The sequence below is a fragment of the Heteronotia binoei genome, chromosome 8 (genome assembly GCF_032191835.1).
Source record: "Heteronotia binoei isolate CCM8104 ecotype False Entrance Well chromosome 8, APGP_CSIRO_Hbin_v1, whole genome shotgun sequence".
NCBI lineage: Eukaryota > Metazoa > Chordata > Lepidosauria > Squamata > Gekkonidae > Heteronotia > Heteronotia binoei.
In genome coordinates, this window is record NC_083230.1 from 12,151,842 (window position 1) to 12,172,001 (window position 20,160).

Here is a 20,160-nt window from a genome sequence, read left to right on the forward strand (position 1 = left end):
TAATTATTCAGAGCATACTTGTTCCCTTTTTAAAATATGGGCACAATAATGGCCAAACCTCAATCTTTTGGTATCTGCACTGTTAAATCTATATATGTAAAGAGGTTGGCCAATATTGGGGCCCAACAATCTACATGCAATTTAAGTAGTTCTGCTACTATGAAGTCGCTTCCTGGAGCTTTCCTGTTTTTCAGTTGTAATACATCGCTTGCTGCAACAAGTGGCCACGATGGAATATAATTTAAGGGGGCCATAGTGGGCATATTGAACTATATAGATTAGTAAAATGGTGTTCCCAAACTTCACTGGGAGAACCATTCTCAAGGTTTTCAGCATGTACAACCTGGAAATAATATCCATTTAATGAAGTCCAAACAAACTCAGGATGACAGCAGGGAGCACTTAGGCATTTATTCCCAAATCTTACATCTTGTTGAGAGCAACAGCATATTGTTCCTAGTAAATGAACACAGTATTGCCACTTTAACTGTTTGGAAAACAGAATATTCTTAAGAAAAGCATAAAATGGGGAAAGTGACAAATGGTACAAAGTTGCTTTCTCTTCTAAGCAAGTCAAAAACCAGAATGACACAGTAGAGCTTGGTCCAAATTGTTATAAAATCCCTCCCTCTTCCCTCCCTTCCTTCTTCAATACAAATTACACACACACACACACACACACACACACACACACACACACACTTCTGATATCATTGCAAGCCTTTTTCTCTTTTACTGTATCAGAAATTAACATGCAAAGCAAACTTGTGATTTCTCCAACATCAGTTTCGTTCCAAAATGGCCACACATCAAAATAAATACCCACTTTTGACTTGATTTCAGTAGTTACTAAATACAAAAAAACAATGTCTGCCAGCCACATTGCTGACGGTCTCGGCATGCTACGCTTAATTTGTTATGAAGAGATTCTTTCCGGTGCGGAGGAATCTCCTAGAATGATGCTGCGTTGTCTTGGGGTTGGCTAATATTATCAACATTCTTAGGACTGTCCCAATCCAGGCTGCAGGTTGGGCGACTGAATGATCCCACTTGAAAATCACTCCATACTTATGGAAACCTCGTATATCAAGGAGAAGCCTAACTTATAAAGCGTTTTGTGGGGAGCAGCATACAACGTAAAATGGAGCAGGCCAGGAAAAGTGTAACTAATCCTGCTGATTGTATAAACTGGCTATGAGAAACATTTCAAATGAACTGAAAATAATATCTCAAAGATCTGCTGGTGTCCTGGAATGTCTTCACTTTTCCATTCCTAGATACTGCGTAACAGCCATCTTGAATGGCTTTCGCATATATTTGTGCTTGCTGTAGCCATACAAGCAGATTCAGGTAAATTTTATAGTTTCTTAAGGATTACAAAGAGCAAAGGAGTTTCTCGAGCAATAGTGTGGCTTTCATACGAAGTCGTGCCTCTTGAATTTACTAAAAATATATATGTATGCATATAAACTGTAGGTTATTATTTAAAGCCAGGAATGTGTGTATCTAAATTGCATTGATAAGTTGCAAAATACTGTCACACTGAATGATTTTGCTGTAATTTAAGGAGACACTGGAGCCATTAATAACATAAGAACTTGCTACTTTTGAGTAGTGTAATGACAGCCAATATAATAGAGCCTTTATAAAAATCGGACTGTGACCAGATCCTAAGAAAATGAAGAAAATGAAAACAATTTGCACAGTGACATCCAGGGTAAATATGCATCCCACACAAATTCAGTGGCCAAGTTCTTACGGAACTTCATGCCATTTGTTTTGCACCACTGTTATTGCAATACAGCCGTGGAATTAGATCTTTAAAAATGCACAAAAATGCAGTTGTTCTGAAAGGGTTCTCCAGTTCCTACCATATTGATCATGTTAAATTATTCTAAAATTATAGCCTAATTCACAAAAATAAATATTTCAAAAATACCCATTGAAAATGAGTATTTACCAAAATTAAAATTCAACCCAAAAAAAGTATCCAGTTTTGAAATATTTATTTTCCTGCCCGAAGTGCTTATTCTTTTCTTTTGCTTGGCTTTTGTAGAGAGTTAAGAGTTCAGATGTCCCGGGTTTGATGGAGCTCCTAACATGGAAGGTGATTCTTCGTATTTTGATGGGGCCTCTATTCCTCTTGCAAAGAGGTTGATTAACTGACAGTGAACCCTGCAACAGAAAGACAATGAAGAGTCTTGACAAGATTATAATCACATTAATAATGATCAACTGCTACTCCTCAACAGTAGGAGTCACACATTTTGGGTGAATACTGCCAAAAAAAACCCAGGAAATGCCATAAAATTGGAAATGTCAGGTTCAGTTCAGGCATGTATATGTTCCTCAACCGATGCTTTTATTTTCTAAAATGATAAAGCATTCAGTAACTCATAGCTGAATGAGTAAATTGATGCTACTGATAAGTATTGCCTCTGAGATATGAGGTGGCTTGATGGTTCTGTTTGATCCAAGATGCTGTACCTATTATGGAAGTGCCTTTTTCAGCATCAAGGTTCTTCACCTGGTGGAAAATGACCTGGGAAAGGAGTAAGCTGATGGGAAATTGGCTGCCTGTAACAAAAACCTAGATAATATTACTCGATCTTGACTTTTAATCTACTCTATTAACTGAGCCACTTGTGGGAAGGGCGGGATACAAATCATAAATAAAATAAATAAATAAAATGTTACATTGTTAATAGAAAGACTACTGTTGTGTGAGTAATTGCATGCTATGCAATGGTGTTCCTGTCTGACTCATTGGAGCCGGACAACCTGAGCTTGGGGACTTGGGAACAATGGGCAGCAGGATTCTAATCCCTGCTGCCCTGCTCCAATCAGGGGCCCCCTGCAGGTTTGAATGGCCAATAGAGTGCTTGTGCGGGAACCCTGTCTGTATAGATAGTTGGGCCTGTGGGGTCGGTTTTCAGACTTGTGTACTTTGACCTTACTATGCTGAAATCAATAACGAGCTGGTGATTCACTCCCCCTTGACTCATCGATCCATTGGACCCACTATACAATAACTACCTTGTTATTCTTGTTTTCAAAGCCTTTTAAGAAACCCGTGTGTTCCACTCAGTGATCTTCAATGTGCTGCCCATGGGTACCATGGTGCCCACTGGTGTGTTTCCTAGCACCCACTGACTTCTTCCTCAAGCAAAGAACCAGTGTGGCTTTCATGCATATTCTTGAAGTCGGAAATGCTTCAGAAGAAGAAGAAGAAGAAGATGATGATGATATTGGATTTATATCCCGCCCTCCACTCCGAAGAGTCTCAGAGCGGCTCACAATCTCCTTTACCTTCCTCCCCCACAACAGACAACCTGTGAGGTAGATGAAGATATTGGATTTATATCCCGCCCTCCACTCCGAAGAGTCTCAGAGTGGTTCACAATCTCCTTTAACTTCCTCCCCCACAACAGACACCCTGTGAGGTGGGTGGGGCTGGAGAGGGCTCTCACAGCAGCTGCCCTTTCAAGGACAGCCTCTGCCAGAGCTATGGCTGACCCAAGGCCATTCCAGCAGGTGCAAGTAGAGGAGTGGGGAATCAAACCTGGTTCTCCCAGATAAGAGTCCGCACACTTAACCACTACACCAAACTGGCTCTAAGAAGAAAACAGGAAGCATTCCTGTTCAGAAATAACTGCCTCCATCTTGCAGTCTCCTAAGATTTTGTGACAGGCCCCAGCACCCCATGCCAGCCATTTTGAGATTGATCCCTATGACAGGCATATTGTGGCAATGGCCGCTCCTCTCCCTCAACATTCCAAAATTTTCCACTAACTCAACAGGCATAGGGACTCCTGTGTTAAGGGTGCATTTGGTTAACCACTACTTTTTCATATTTTCATTGGGAGGTTGCTGTTATCTTGACTTCTTAAAATGTAGAGCTTGTTACCAACCCCTCCCATTGTTCTGGATGTGGACAAAAAGTCTCACAATCACGGTCTCAGACACCTTTTTTCTCTCTCCCCTCCCTTTCTTTTAATTAATTTTGTTAAAGAGCTTTGGAAAATCCGAAAGCTTGCACATTAAAACTATTTCACATCTTTTATTTTTGTCTATATGTGTGAACCAAATTCCAGTGTTCTGTTTTCTGGTAATCCCATAAAAAGTTGGATGTCCCTGTCAACAAGAGAACTAGTGATGAGGCATCTCCCCCTTGGCATTTTTTCTATACATTGATCCATTTGAGAAAGGAAGGTGCTCACTCGACTTCGATTGCTGAACTTTCCAGAGTCTCCCCATCACAGTTCCAGGTGCTGCTGGAAAGGATGCAACAGCAAGTGGGATGGTCTCTGCAGAACTGCCCAAAGTGCTTCTTTTGCATGTCTTTGATGTCATTGCTGTCCTCCAAATGCTGTGATGTAAAATTAAACTTCCTGATTCGATAAACCTCTACGAAGGTGAAGTTAAACTATAGAGACATAATATGAGGTGACTTAAAAAGATGAAGAAGATATTGGATTTATATCCCGCCCTCCACTCCGAAGAGTCTCAGAGCGGCTCACAATCTACTTTCCCTTCCTCCCCCACAACAGACACCCTGTGAGGTGGGTGGGGCTGGAGAGGGCTCTCACAGCAGCTGCCCTTTCAAGGACAACCTCTGCCAGAGCTATGGCTGACCCAAGGCCATGCTAGCAGGTGCAAGTGGAGGAGTGGGGAATCAAACCCGGTTCTCCCAGATAAGAGTCCGCACACTTCACCACTACACCAAACTGGCTCACCAGTTGCAACGATCACAAAAGCAGTTGCAACGATCACAAAAGCAGCCTACAATTTGCATATTCAGAGAGGACCTCCCCAGGTCAAGTAAACAAAATGAGGGGGACACCAACCATCCTGAGGAGAACTAAGCATGGAACGTTATGAGCACCTGGGGGTCAGTTAAAGGGGGAGGGGGGTAAAGGAAATCAGTTTGCTTAAACCCTAGAAGATGTAAAGAATTCTGGTGGGGGAGTTTTGGAAGTGTGTGGTTTTCAAATTGTTCCCCTTCCACAGGTTTCTGGCTTGCATCTGTTATAAATAATTCTCCAGGCGTGGTGACAATTCTGACCATCCTGATTCGTTGGTGCTCAGTGGGACTGTATGACACAAGCCTTTGGCCCATCAAACTATCAATCAAGAGTACATGCCGTTTTGTTGAGTCTGCTCCTCTCTCCCATCCAAGTGGCTGTTGCCAGCCAGCAAAAAAGCTGATTCTGTCAGTAAAACACAACCAACCTCAGTTCTGGCAGTTACTGTGGGAACGCACTATAGGCCCATCACAGGTGGATCACCCATCTCTGACCTCCCATTGGCTCCCTTGCCCCCGCCTCCTGCAGGCCCAGGAATGTTGAACAAACTGCCAGAAGCAGTCTTGCCTCAGAGACAGCCACATCTCTTAGCTCTTCTCTGTTAACTGGCCTCAGAAAGGGCTGCAAAGTTCCTGTGATCTCATGAAAGGCCCTATCAACAGCCCACAAAATGGCCTCCCAACACACATAGCCTCCGAAGGCTACTGCAATAGCTAGGGAGCCTGGCGCCACCTCTGAGGCCATGGCTTTACTGTCTTTCACTTCCTCTCTCCCTCCTTGCCCCAAGATGGTTGCCTGAGAAGGAGATAGGGAAGCCTCACAAGGTTGTTGTTCAGATCAAAGGGGGGGGGGGGAGAAATGAGAATGATGCCAGCTGCTTTGGTTCTCAACCCTCCATCTGTGAAGAAAGACTGTCCTTTTCCTTAGAGGCTGCAGGGTTGCCAAACTCCAGGTTAGGAACTTCCAGAGAGATCAGCTCCCCTTGAGGTATGGAGGGGAATTAATGCTTTCACTTGGGTGGATGGAAGACAGCAAGGCTGGGGAGGGTACTCACCAAGAGGCCTTCAGTGGTACCTTTCCAGGTTGGTGGGAAATTTCTGAGGGAGAGACCTTTCCTCCTGGGGAACCACTGTTCCCAACCTCCAGGTGAGGGCAGAAGATCACTCAGAATTGCAACAACTGCTATCCAGTTCTTGCTATGGAAGCTGACTGGGTGATTTAGGACCAGTCACAAACTTCCAGCCTGAGCTGCCTCACAAAATTGTTCAGATCACACAGGGAGAGGAGAATGATGTATGATTTGGTCCCCCCCCCCCACCACACTGTGAAGAAAGACTGTCATTTTCATATGTAGAGGCTGCAGGGAGGGGGAAGGCGATGGAAACTTGAAGTCAGAGGGGCAGGTAAAGGGAAGGAGATAGAGTTGCCAACTCCAGGTTAGGAAATTCCTGGAGATTTAAGGGTTGAGGCCTGGAGAGGGTGGGGTTTGAGAAGGGATGGAACCTCAGACAGGTACAGTGTCATGGATTCCAAACCAAAAATTTCCTTCTGGGGAAGCACTGTTGCCAATCTCCAGGTGAGGGTTGGAGATCACTCAGAATTACAACTGCTATCCAGATGGCAGAGATAAGCTACCCTTGAGGTGGAGGGGGGATTCAATGCCTTCACTTGAGTGGGTGAGTTGGAAGACAGCAAGGGTGGGGGGCACTTACCCAGAGGCCTTTAGTGATACCTTTCCAGGTTGGTGGGAAATTCCTAGAGATTCTGTGGTGGAGTTTGAGGAGGGCGCAGGAGTTAGGGCTTCAGAATGGAGTCTGCCCAGACACAGGTTCTTGATGTGAAAGCTGACTGGGTGACTTTGGACCAGTCAGACTTCCAGCCTAACCTGCCTCACAGGGTTGTTGTTCAGATCAAAGAGGGGAGAGGAGAATGATATAAGTTGCTTTGGTCTCCCCCACACTGTGAAGAAAGATTGTCCTTTTCCTATATAGAGGCTTCAGGGAGGGTAAAGACAATGGAAACATGAAGTCAGAGGGGCAGACAAACAGGAGAGAGTTGCCAAGTCCAGGTTAGGAAATTCCTGGAGATTTAAGGGGTGGGGCCTGGAGAGGGTAGGGTTTGAGGAGAACCTCAGACAGATACAATGCCATTTCTTCACAACAGACCTTACTCCTAGTATTACCATAATGTGTATAACACCATGAAGGTACCTGGCTCTATACAGAATAATTTTAGCAACCTGCTCCCCCCACAACCCAGAGCTATACATCTGTATAACTTTTTTTTTTTGGGGGGGGGGAGGGACAGGACCTGCTATTTGCATTTGTTAGGAAGGATGTAGGAACTGTAACTTGGATGCTTCCAGAAACTAGTGCTTTAACACAATTTCTTATAAGTTACAAAAAATCTTGGTTTTTTTTTTTTTAAAAAGAACAAAGATAGCCTTAGCTTCTGAAAATACTGCAGTCCTGCAGACAGAATACATACCTGATCATCCTCATTAGTATGCCTTATGAGGTACCTCAGAAAATTGAATCGGGAGCATTTGTGAACAAGAACGAGGTCTGCACAGCCGTCTCCCAAATGAGCAGATGGTGAAAGGCCTTTTGGACTCCGCGGGCAGGCACAACTCATATTGGCTGCATTGATGGCTAAGAACTTTCCTCTAATAACCTTCCATTGATCTCTTCTGTCATGCCCTTAAGGAAGAAACAGGTATGCTCATAAGGGTGAAAAGAAACATCTGCTGCACTTTGGGCTTTTGAACAGATTTGAAAGTACAGTCGACGCCACCATTTGTGCAATAGATAATGATGTACATTACGACGCAGGGATTATTAGTGGCAAGACATTGAAGGTGAAAAGACTTTATAGTTTTTAAAAGAAGACTTTTGTCTGCACTGCCAGTGTCTACTGCTAAATAGCAGTGATCCCCATAATGGACCTTGAGCTTGTTTGGTGGTTCTGGCAGAGGAGCTCATCTATCATATACCCTTCACCAAAGAATGGCACACTCCTTCTATCTGGGATGGTCATCCTCTTCCACCACGTGCGCAGCTTTTGGGAGGGACACACATGGAGTGGTGAGGGAAGTAGGAGACACCCGTCAAGCCATCCAGATCAGTCAAACCCTGGCTATCAATGGGGTGACAGATGTCCATAGGTCATGTGTGTGTGTGTACAATGACCAAAAAAGAACTGTCTTTGTCACTTGGATGCATTAAGAGCAAAAAACAGTACATCAACTAGCGTATATTCTCCTCTATCTAGGAAAATCCTCACATCCAATCCCTATCATGTGTGTTTGTAAAGTGCTGCTAAGTCACAGCTGATTTATGGAGACCCCAGCAAGGGCTTTCAAGGCAAGTGAGATGCTGACATAGTTTGTCGTTAACTTCCTTTGCAAAGACATCCTTGGTGGTCTCTCTCCTAAGTACTGGCCTGCTTAGCTTCTGAGATCTGGTGAGACTGGGCGACACCATGCTGTCTTCCCTCTGTGACGCCAACATGGCATCCATCAATGTGTTTCCTGACATCAGTTTGCTCCTTAAATCTTTTTTTTTTTTTAAATCTTAAAGGTGCTGAACGGAATAGAAAATAAACTGAAAACTTCAGGTTACACCATGCCAAGGCACTGAATTCATCCCAGGCAGGCACATCACAGCGACTGATTTTCTGGGATTGGCTGTCTCTTCCTCTGGCTGCCCAGGCAGCAAACCAGAATAAATACATTCCACAAATGGAGAAGAGGTACCAAACCCTCCACTTTCTTTGGAAATAGAAAACTAGTTTCCTCCTCAATGCACCTTCAGTGGTAGACATTTAGTGATTGCCCATGTTATCCTGGCGGCCATTTTGTGGTGGTGGTGGTGCCCATTACATTTTCTCAAATTCCAAAAGTGTCCATAGGCCATGGGTGGGTACAGTGACAAAAAAAGAACTGCCTTCGTCACTTGGATGTATTAAGAGCAAACAACAGTATATCAACTAGCATATATTCTCCTCTGTCTAGGAAAAGGACTATATAGAAGTACTTTATCCTGATGAAATTACTGAACCAGTCACATAAAAAAAGATGCCTTTTAGAACACTAAATAGCACTGAATAGCATCTTAGAATTGGCTATAGGCAAAAATAAAATTTAAAAGAATCATGCTTATCGAGTACAGCCAGTAAAGTGGATTAGGAGGCTGCAAGCCCTCTTCGTTCCTGCGCAAATGGAAGCCGCAGTCCTGCCGCACTGCTGGTTCGTTAACACGCAATCCATTGGTGAAAGTGCTGTTTTCAGCTAGATTCGGAGCTGCTGGTGTACATATCTGTTTTGGGTTTTTTTTTTCTCAGTCAGGATTGTATTATGTAAAATAAGTCAAATGTTTTAGCATGTCTTTAAGGATGACCAGGGCTTTGTTGAGCAGGAATATGAACATATGAAGCTGCCTTATACTGAATCAGACCCTTGGTCCATCAAAGTCAGTATTGTCTACTCAGACTGGCAGCGGCTCTCCAGGGTCTCAAGCTGAGGTTTTTCACACCTATTTGCCTGGACCCCTTTTTTGGAGATGCCGGGGACTGAACCTGGGACCTTCTGCTTCCCAAGCAGATGCTCTACCACTTAGCCACCGTCCCTCCCCTAAAAAGAACCTTGTAAGCTCTTGAGGAATTGGCTATATCAGGGGTGAACATATGAACATATGAAGCTGCCTTATACTGAATCAGACCCTTGATCCATCAAAGTCAGTATTGTCTTCTCAGACTGGCAGCGGCTCTCCAGGGTCTCAAGCTGAGGTTTTTCACACCTATTTGCCTCGACCCTTTTTTGGAGATGCCAGGGATTGAACCTGGGACCTTCCGCTTCCCAAGCAGATGCTCTACCACTGAGCCACCGTCCCTCCCCCAATGCCGTTCTGGCTGACATGGCATCAGAGGGTGTGGCCTAATATGCAAATGAGCTCCTGGGGGCTTTTTCTACAAAAAAAAGCCCTGAGGATGACAGTACACACAAAACTTCAGCTACGCCTGCAATGCTCCAATGTTTATTTTGGATTCCATTGGTGAGGTGAGCTTGGGAACAGTAGCTCGATAAAGGGCACTCCAGCGTCCGTATGAGATTGTGGGTCCTCAACCCTATTGAATCTGCGAGCTTTAAAAAAAAAAAAAATTGAGAAAGGATGGCAGGCAGTGTTAGGAAATTGTGGCAATAGGGGTGGGGTAAATCGCTGACACTGGGGACAGGACTCTGTCTCTCTGCTTCGGTGAAGAGATACGGTTTGGGAGAGTTCGGTCCCTGAATGACTACAGGGAGACGTTTCCGTGACCAGAGACAGAACAAAGTCTGTATCTGCATCCAACTCAAAAGTATATGGTGGTGAAGAACCTGCCTAGAATAAGCTCAGTGGCCTGCCAGTTAGTTAGGCTGTAGAGAGAGACCCTTTAGATGTAACTGGAGACTACACTCACTCATAGGCTCCACACTGGGGATCGTTAGAGTAATAGAGACAGGAAATTTGGGGTTGCATTTACTCCTTGTCAGTATACTTTTAACAGTGGTATTGTATGTTGAACACACTGCAGTATATCGTAGATATGTAAAATGGAACTAAGATAGATGTATTTTAGTGTGCCCTGTCTGTCACATACAACCATCATTCTACACAGAATGAACATTAATACTGACCACCAAAAATGTAACTTTTAAGGAGCTTTGGACTTCTTGAGCTCTGCCTTTACCCATCTGCATTTAGAGTTCAGTTTTATATTAATTCATGCATCAAATGCACTAGAGGCGAAGGCCCAATTGCCTAACCATCCAGGGCTGACTTCCATGCAATAATACAATTACCATGTGGCTCTTTTTCAAATCTCTGCAGCTGTTCCAGCTGTCGCTTGCTTTGTTTGCAAATGCAGCACCTGGAAGACAAAAGTCCATTTAGTTTTGCCTACAGGGAAGAAACTGAACTATATGTGCTTTGAAGTTTCCTATGGTAGACTTTGGGGGAGGGGGTGGCTGCAGCCAAGCCGTCACATTTTAGAGCTCTTTGAACTTGGTCCATTTGGCTGCGGACTTAGCTGAAGTCATCAGTTTGCCAGTGTCAAGCATTGTCTATTCTTTATTGATTATAGTTGCCAGAATATAGAAATGTTACTAACCATAAATTTAGCTTGAGCACATCAAAGTAGCAACCCCCCCCCCCGCCCCCCGGCTCCTTTCGCTTTTACTAACAAATGCAGGAATGCACTCTTTGAAGATAAAACCTCCTGGGACTAATTCCCATGCCAGCAAGGCTGGAGCCCAGGAAGCGCTGATCGCAGGGAGATAAGGAAGTTACAGTGAGAAAGTTCACACGTGAATAGAGATTTGTTTAGAGAATGTAGGATTGTTTATGGAACCTTTGATGTGCCATCTTTAAGTATGCAGTTTACTGTTACTCTGTATCAGTTCCAATACCTAGCTCCTCTGAGCCACATGGATTATCAATAAACCAAACTTTGTTTCATAATTCAAGGACTGGTTACTTTGAGATCTAATGCTTGACAGCCAGGAATTTATAAATTTGAATGCATTTTTATTTTGTTTCTGATATACTCCTACATTTTATCGTTGATTGTATACCAGTTTATATATACAAACTGGTGAAAGATCAGGCGAAAGAGGTCCACTTTACAGAACATTTTGTAGAGATGATCCTGATTCACTTAGGTTTTTTGTATCATCTACATTTGTTCCCCACCCCTATAATATCCAAGACAGTGCAAAATTTCTGTTACATCAAGAAAGAAGATGGATTTTTTCATCTGAATACATTAACACCTAACAGATTAAATACAGAATGAGACCTGCCTTGGTTTTTTATAAAATGTGATATGGTTAATATATGGCTATGTATAACTGTGTCTTTAATGGAACGTATAAGCAGCTAACTTTGTGCATATAGGATGGCTATATGTTAGAGGGTGTGAATAAGTCATTTCAATTCAACAGAATTCAATAGAATCACCATGTCAAAGGTTGCAGTATTGTGAAATTGTTGGAGAATGTTGTAGTGTTTGTCAAAGTATTGTTTTCCAATGCTGTTTCTCCTACTTTTAATATGTGTATTTTGAAAATATTGAATAATTTTTAAAGATTTGTAGCTTTGAAAAAGCATCAGTGAAACAAGGGCTGAGACTGGTACTTCTCGTTAGCTGAGTCTGGACTTCTTCAAACTCAACTGTATACATCCTCAAGACTCTCTGGACTTATTTTGTCCTGATAAAGCAATCTCTTATACAACACGGTTTTCCACAAGCAAGTTGGAATGGAGGATACTCGCTAAGAGTGAGACTGATTCCCTTTAAATAGTAATTGTGTGTTTCAGGTTACCCATTCCTAAATGTGGTTTCCATTCTGTGAATGGTTCAATGACTGATGCATTTGTGAGTTTAAGGAAATTTTAATATATTCATACATTTGTAATATGTGTAATTGAGACCTTTATTGCACAGAGGTTTTTCTGCCTTTTTGTTTGTAATTTCCCTGCGCTTCTCATTTGGTTAGTCAGTTCCCTTGATGCTGGCAGACGCGGTCGTGGGATACAGACAGGGCATTCAGGGAGAAGAAGGCCTGGCCATTGGTTGGCCATTCCTCCTTCAAGTCTGCCTCCCAGCCACAGAGACCTGGTTACGCTGAGGCTGGGCCCTTGGTCTTAAGATCCTGCTGCCGAATGCCAGGTCAGGAAATGGAAAAACTACTGCCATTGAGGATTCAGTCTTGGATGAGCAGGCTGACCTAGCAAGCATTACAGAAACATATATAAATTTTTTTGCCACTGTGTGACACAGTGTTGGACTGGATGGGCCGTTGGCCTGATCCAACATGGCTTCTCTTATGTTCTCATGGCTGGAGGAGGCTGAGGTATAAATCTGATCGAGCTCTGCCCTTCAGGTTTCTCTGTACAAGAGCAGGCCAGGCCAGGGAGATGGGGGTGGGTTGCAGTGGTGTACGGTGGTATCAAGGTGCTTCATCCAGCGGTCTGCCAGTTTTGAGTGTGCTCCTGAAGGTGGGTGACCAGGACAGAACAGGGATTCTGCTGGTGTACTGTTCACCCTGCAGCCCAGCCGTTTCTTACTGAGCTAGCTGATCTTATCTTGGGTGTGCTAGTGGGGACCCAAGACTAGTGATACTGGTTGACTTTAACATCCATGCCAAGGCCAGATTGTCAGGCGAGGCTCAGGAATTCATGGCCTTTAAGACAAACTTGGGCCTTTTCCAAGTGATTACCGGCCCCACCCATTTAGCAGGACACACACTGGATTTGATCTGTTACACTGCTGGGGAGGGTGATCTGGAGGTGGGGGAGTTAAAGCTGAATCCCTTGTCACTGACAGATCATTATATGATAAGACTTCAGACTTACTGCTTCCTCTTTCCTCTGCAGGGGTGCGAGACCCATGAAGATGGTCCACCCCAGGTTTCTGACTGATCCCGACGCATTCTTGTTCTGACCTTGGTTGCTGATGATTCTATCGAGGCTCTGATGACTATCTGGAATAGGGAGATGCCCTGGACACAACTGCCCCTAAGCGCCCTTTCCTTCTGGCAGAGCCAAACAGTCTTCCTAGTGTACTGGGGAGCTGAGGGTGATGAAACATAAGGGATGACAGCTACAGAGCAGCTGTTGGAAAACTCAGAGCAAGACTGAAACACAAAGCAAGATGGTATAGAGCCCATATTAGACTCTCTTCTGTGGAAGGTGATGATGGTGAAAAAGCAATATTTTTCTGTCATCATTGTGTCTGCATGCAACCATCCAGCAGAGCTGTTTCATGTGGTTCATGGACTTTTACATCACAGCTCCAAGGGTTTGGAATCTGACCACACAACAGACCGCTGCGATCAATTTGCCACTAACTTTGCAAACAAAGTCGCTCAGATCCACTCTGGGTGAGATGCTGGTGTGGATGCATTTCCAGATGATCCGCTTGCCCAATTTAGATAGATGCTTTTCAGCTTGTGGATTCCAAGGATATGGACAAAATCCTTGGACAGGTAAGACTTACCACCTGTCCTCTTGACCCTTGCCCTTCCTGGCTGATAAAAGTTAACAGAGGGGGACTGGAAGGAAAGGGCAATGGTAAATGAGAATGAGAGTTGTGCAGAGCGTGCTCAAGGAGGTGGTGATTAGACCTGGTTTGAAAAAAAAAAAAACCTCTCCCTGATCCTTACTATGTTAGAAAATCTCTGACCAGTCTCCAATCTTTCATTCTTGGGCAAGGTGCTTGAGTGGGTTGTTGTCTCTCAGCTCCATGGGTTCTTGGAAAAGATTGGTTTTCTGGACCCATTTCAATATGGCTTTAGGTCAGGATCTGGAACAGGGACTGCTTTGGTTGCCTTGGCTGAAGACCTCTGTTGAGAACTAGATGGGGAAATATGACCTTGCCAGTTCTGCTAGATTTCTCAGCAGCCTTTGAGCTTATCGACTGAGCTGCCTTTCAGCACTGAGGCTAAGGGGGACCACATTATGGTGGTTAAAATCCTATGGGGGGGTCATGAGATAGTGCTGGGGGTTTCTTACTCTGCCCAATGGCCTGAGGGGTGCCACAGGGTTCCATCTCATCCACCATGCTATTTAATGAAGTCACTGGGAGAGGTAAGTAGGGATGAGCTGCAATGTCACTAATATGAGATTACACTCAGCTCAATCTTCCTTTTCCCACCTAATTCTGAGAATGTTATTGGCGTCCTGAAATGGTTCTTGGAGTCAGTGACGGGCTGCATGAGGGTGAACAAGCTGAAACATAATACTGGCAAGACAGAAGTGCTCCAGCTTTAATAGAAAGGCATTCAGATCTCCCCTGGCTTGGAGGGAGTAATACTTCTGTTGAAAAGTCAGGGGCAGCTTGGGAGTGCTGCTTGACACACACCTTGGAATACCAAGTGGCAGTGATGCCTTGGAGTGTGTTTACCCAGCTCTGGCATCAACTACATCCGTTCCTGGGTCAATCAGATCTAGACTCAGTGATCAATGTCTTAGTTGTTAGGAGAGCCAGTTTGGTGTAGTGATTAGGAGCATGAACTCTAATTTGGGAGGCCCAGGGCTTCTTTTGTAACAAGCGCTCCTTTGCATATTAGTCCACACCCCCTTGATGTAGCCAATCCTCCTGGAGTTTACAGCAGGGCCTGTACTAAGAACCCTGTAAGCTCTTGGAGGATTGGCTACATCAAGGGGGTGTGGCCTAATATGCAAATGAGACTCTGCTATTTAAAAAAAGCCCTGGGGAGGACCAGGTTTGATTCCTCACTCCTCCACATGCATCCAAGCGGCGCGACCTTGGAAAGTCACAGTTCTAGAAAGAGCTCTCTCAGCTGCACCTGCCTCACAGGAGTGTCTGTTGTGGGAAGAGTAAGGGAGATTGTAAGCCACTCTTAGACTCCAAGTGAAGGGTGGGGTATAAAATCCAATCTCCTCCTCTTCCATTTCTTTGCATCCAGACTGGACTACTGCTATGGCAGTTTTCAATTAAGTTTTTTAACTGTGACTTTTATGGGTTTTATAATTGTTGTTTTTAGCGTGTCTTTTTATAATGTTTTATTTATATTGTAAGCCACAAGGGAGAAAGCAGCTAATAAATGCTTTAGATAGATAAATAACTCCTGGGCAATCAGTGCACATCTTTCAACGGTAGGGTGATCTGATCTTTATATCTCACCCAACCTGGCTGCCACATTTTAGACCAGCTGAAGTTTCTGGAAAGTACTTAAAGGCAGCCCCATGTTGTTGTTATTATTATTATTATTACTTTAAATTTCTATCCCGTCCTCTCCGCAAGTGGACTCAGGGCGGCTAACAACATTCATTTTTACAGATTAAAACCAATAAAAGATAATTACAATTTAAAATTTTAAAAATATTTCACTTCATGGTGCTGTATCACTACAATATAATATAAGCGGTGATCACATAGTACTCTATAACGATGTAGGGTGGCAGCTCTCTCCTGGTTAGATCTCAAAGGCCTGTGGAAACAGTTCGGTCTTACAGGCCCTGCGGAAAGTAGAGAGATCCCGCAGGGCCCTTATGGCCTCCGGGAGAGCATTCCACAATTCTGGTGCTGCCACCGAGAAGGCCCTAGCTCGCATCAGCCGCAACCTAGCCTCCTTTGGTCCAGGGATGGACAATAGATTTTTTGTCCCTGAACGCAGTGCTCTCTGGGGAACATGTGGAGAAAGGCGGTCCCGCAGATAGACAGCCCCCTGACCATAGAGGGCTTTAAAGGTCAATACCAACACCTTGAAACGGACTCAGAACACAATAGGTAGCCAGTGCAGCTCTCTCAGCACTGGCCAAATGTGCTCCCACTGGGGAAGCCCCATTAACAGCTGTGCCGCAGCATTCTGCATTAGCTGTAGTTTCTGAGTCAGCACCATGGGTAGCCCCATGTAGAGAGCATTACAGTGATCTATTCTTGAGGTGACCGTAGCATGGATCATCATTGATAAGTCGTCGTGCTCCAGGAAAGGGGCCAACTGCCGCCGAAGATGAAAAAAGGTGGATCTAGAAGTGGCTGCTACTTCGGCCTCCATTGTAAGAGAGGACTCAAGGAGCACACCCAAGCTCTTGACCTTAGGGGCCGGTATTAGTGACACCCTGTCAAGAGCCGGCAGAGGGATCTCCCCCACTGGACCACCCCGGCTCAGGTAGAGAACCTCCATCTTCGTCGGATTCAGCTTCAACCAACTTAGCCTGAGCCAAGATGCTATGGCTTGAAGAGCCAGGTCTAGATTTTCTGGGGTACAGTCGGATTGACGACCCATCAATAGATAGAGCTGGGTGTCGTCTGCATAATGGTGACATCTCAGCCCATACCTCCTGACAATCTGGGTAAGGGGATGCATATAGCTGTTAAATAACATCGGGGACAGAACTGCACCCTATGGCACACCACATATAAGTGGGTGCCTTCGGGATGATTCCTCCCCTATCACCACCCTTTGTCCCCTATCTTGGAGAAAAGAGGCCAACCACTGAATCCCCACATCAGCAAGGCGGCTAGTCAGTAGCTGATGGTCAACTGTATCAAATGGGGCTGACAGATCTAATAATAACAGCACCGCTGAGCCGCCCTGATCCAGATGTCGCATGTGGTCATAAGAACATAAGAGAAGCCATGTTAGATCAGGCCAATGGCCCATCCAGTCCAACACTCTGTGTCACACAGTGGCAAAATTTTATATATATATACACACATGGACCTCTGCTCCATAGAGGAGCATCTATGAGGGCGACCAAAACCGTCTCCGTTCTGTGACCTGGTCGAAAGCCGGACTGGAATGTATCCAGTGAGGAAGTGACATCCAGGAATCCCTGTAGCTGAGTTGCCGCTGCCCGCTCTATAACCTTACCCAAAAAGGGAAGGTTTGATACCAGCCGATAGTTCGCCAATACGGCCGGATCTGCAGATGGTTCTTGCAAGATGGGACGGACCACAGCCTCTTTAAGAGGTGTGGGAAAGATCCCTTCTACCAGGGACCTGTTGACAATACCCTGCAGTGGCTCATGTAACAACGCCTGGCTAGCTTTTATAAGCCAGGACGGGCATGGGTCCAACCCACAGGTCGTAGGGCGTACAGCGAAAAGAATCCTATCGACTTCCTCCAGGCTGAGTGAATTGAAGGAATCTAAAATTGGACCAGAAGACTCGGTGCCTCAAGTTCTTTCACTGTATCAATTATGGCGGGAAGGTCACGTCGGAGAGACGAGACCTTATCTGCGAAAAAACTCGCAAAAGCCTCACAGCCAATTTCCAATGCTCTAACGTTTGCTTTACCTTGCGGTAAAGTTGTTAATGACCGAATTATACTAAACAATTGTGCTGGGCGTGAGGTTGCAGATGCAATCCGGGACGCAAAGTAAGCCTTCTTTGTGGCCCGGACTGCCATCTCATAGGTCCGCATAAATGACCTATAAGATGTTCTTGTAGCTTCGTCGCAAGTGCGTTGCCATTGTCTCTCTAATTGTCTCTGTCGCCGTTTCATTGATCGCAGCTCCGGGGTATACCACGGAGCGGATCGTGAACGAAGATGAAGAGGACGTCGAGGAGCGATCTCGTCAATGGCTGTAGAGACCTGGCACATTAAAATAATCTAACCTAGATATGATCAGAACATGGACCATTGTGGCCAGATCATGCTTTTTGAAGAATGCCCAAAACTGGCATATAAATTTAAGCTGCTAAAAGTTCCTATCTGCTATGGAAATGTAGGCTAGAATCTAATGGCACTCCCAAGCCCGCTCCTTAGGGGAAGTGTCCCACCATACTGATTACTCAGTGTTTCAGCAGGTTCTTCATTGACCCAACCAAACCTCAGCCTTGTCTAGATTGAGCTTCAGTCTGTATGCCCTCCATTCATTTACTCAGGGCTTTTTTGTAGCAGGAACTCCTTTGCATATTGGGTCACACACCCCTAATGTAGGCAATTCTCCAAGAGCTTACAAGGCTGTTATTGCAGGCCGACTGTAAGCTCTTGGAGGATTGGCTACATCAGGGGTGTGTGGCCCAATATGCAAAGGAGTTCCTGCTACAAAAAAAGCCTTGCATTTGCCCTCTCAAATTCACAGATACTCTATGTCAGATTTGCCGGAGAGAGAAAATACTTGGCTTTTCTCCTTTGAGAAATTTATGGCTCTCCTGCTTGAGTAGTGTGGACAAATATAGCTGTATTTCTTTTGCAGTAAAAATGCAGTACTTTGTGTACTGTGGGGAAACTGATGGTGTCAAATGCTGAAAAAGGAAGTGGAAACATTACGTAGTTCTAGTCCTTCCAAATCTACAGTATACTACCACTGTAATGTTTAATTTGGCTAGAGAAGGAACCTTGGATTTAAAGCTAGAAATCAAGAACCCAAGTAAACTGTCCACCTGGAGGCAACATCTTCTGAAGTCAGAAGGATAAAACATTAATATATTTAGCTTACTTAGTTTTACAGGTTCGTCCATCTCTTGGAGATCCTATTGTATATGTTGCTGGAAGAAAGGATACCGTGCCCTCATAGCACTGATGGGAAAGGAAATTCTTGAAACCTTAGAGAGAGAAGAGCTAGGAATGATGAACTATTCTCAAGCAACACATACATTATTTTTCTGCCAATTTTCTTGCGGACTGGAAAACCCTCTCCCCAATTTAATTTGTTTCAAATATGTATACGCCTACCTTCCTCCTGAGTATCTCAGGGCCCAAGGCAGGTAAAATGTCAATATAAAAGCTACTAAATAAAATAAGAAACATCAAAACATCAAATATAAAACATACTAAACCACCAGTCCAAAACCACTTTATGATCCATTGCCCAGCTGACGTTGCTACAAAAGATCTTGAACACATGAACATATATGAACAACATATGAAGCTGCCTTATACTGAATCAGACCCTTGGTCCATCAAGGTCAGTATTGTCTACTCAGACTGGCAGCCGCTCTCCAGGGTCTCAAGCTGAGGCTTTTTCACACCTCTTTGCCTGGACCCTTTTTTGGAGATGCCAGGGATTGAACCTGGGACCTTCTGCTTCCCAAGCAGATGCTCTACCACTGAGCCACTGTCCCTCCCCTATGAACATATGAAGTTGCCTTATACTGAATCAGACCCTTGGTCCATCAAGGTCAGTGTAGTGTATCAGTAACAACATGCGCCCCGCGCAGAGGCAACTGGGCTGTCCCAGAAGCCTCCAGCGCAGGGCGCGGAATCACCCGCCAATCAACAGTTGCGGCGGGTAGTTCAACAGGTCAGGATTGGCCTGACCGACCCAGTAGGCTGTACCGGGAATTGTATATAAGCGGGGCCCGGCCCGCGTGCTCTCTCTCTTGCAACGTGCTCCTAATAAACTATGTTGCCCTACTCTCGTCTCCGCTTCGAGTACGTTACACTGGCGACGAGGATGGGATTTTAGCCTCAGCGGATACCACGGAGATCTAGGGCAACCACGAGTCCTGACCGCCGCCGCCATGGCCACACAGAACGGAACCACCGGCTACATCGAGACATTCGACCCCGCCAATCCCGAGGGCTGGGAGTCCTACGCGGAGCGGGTCGAGTTCTACCTCAGGGCCAACAAGGTCACCGACGCGGGCACGAAGAGGGACGTTCTCCTGAGCGTCTGCGGGCCAGCCACATTCGAGATCGCCAAGGGTCTCTCGGCTCCCGTCCGCCTCACAGAGAAGTCCTACGAGGAGATCATCAGACTCCTCACCGGCCATTTCTCGCCACAGCCTTCGCGGGTGGCCCATCGGTTCCTGTTCCACAGAAGGGACCAGGCAGTGGGGGAATCGCCGGGAACTGCAACTTCCCCCAGCTGGAAGACACCCTGGCCGACCGATTCACGTG

The 20,160-nt window shown here is 45.1% G+C and overlaps 1 protein-coding gene across 1 annotated transcript in view; it reads right to left on the reverse strand.

The window, feature by feature from the left end:
• Positions 1–396: 396 nt before the first annotated feature.
• Positions 397–20,160, reverse strand: part of CERK (ceramide kinase) — an 80,829-nt gene continuing 61,065 nt past the window's right edge. The window contains exons 9-13 of the mRNA XM_060244772.1: positions 18,758–18,863; positions 10,645–10,712; positions 7,293–7,504; positions 4,221–4,426; positions 397–2,175 (exon numbers count right to left, since the gene is read on the reverse strand). Of these exons, the coding sequence (XP_060100755.1) occupies positions 2,061–2,175; positions 4,221–4,426; positions 7,293–7,504; positions 10,645–10,712; positions 18,758–18,863 (707 nt within the window). The 3' untranslated portion in view covers positions 397–2,060. The remainder of the gene's footprint in view (positions 2,176–4,220; positions 4,427–7,292; positions 7,505–10,644; positions 10,713–18,757; positions 18,864–20,160) is intronic.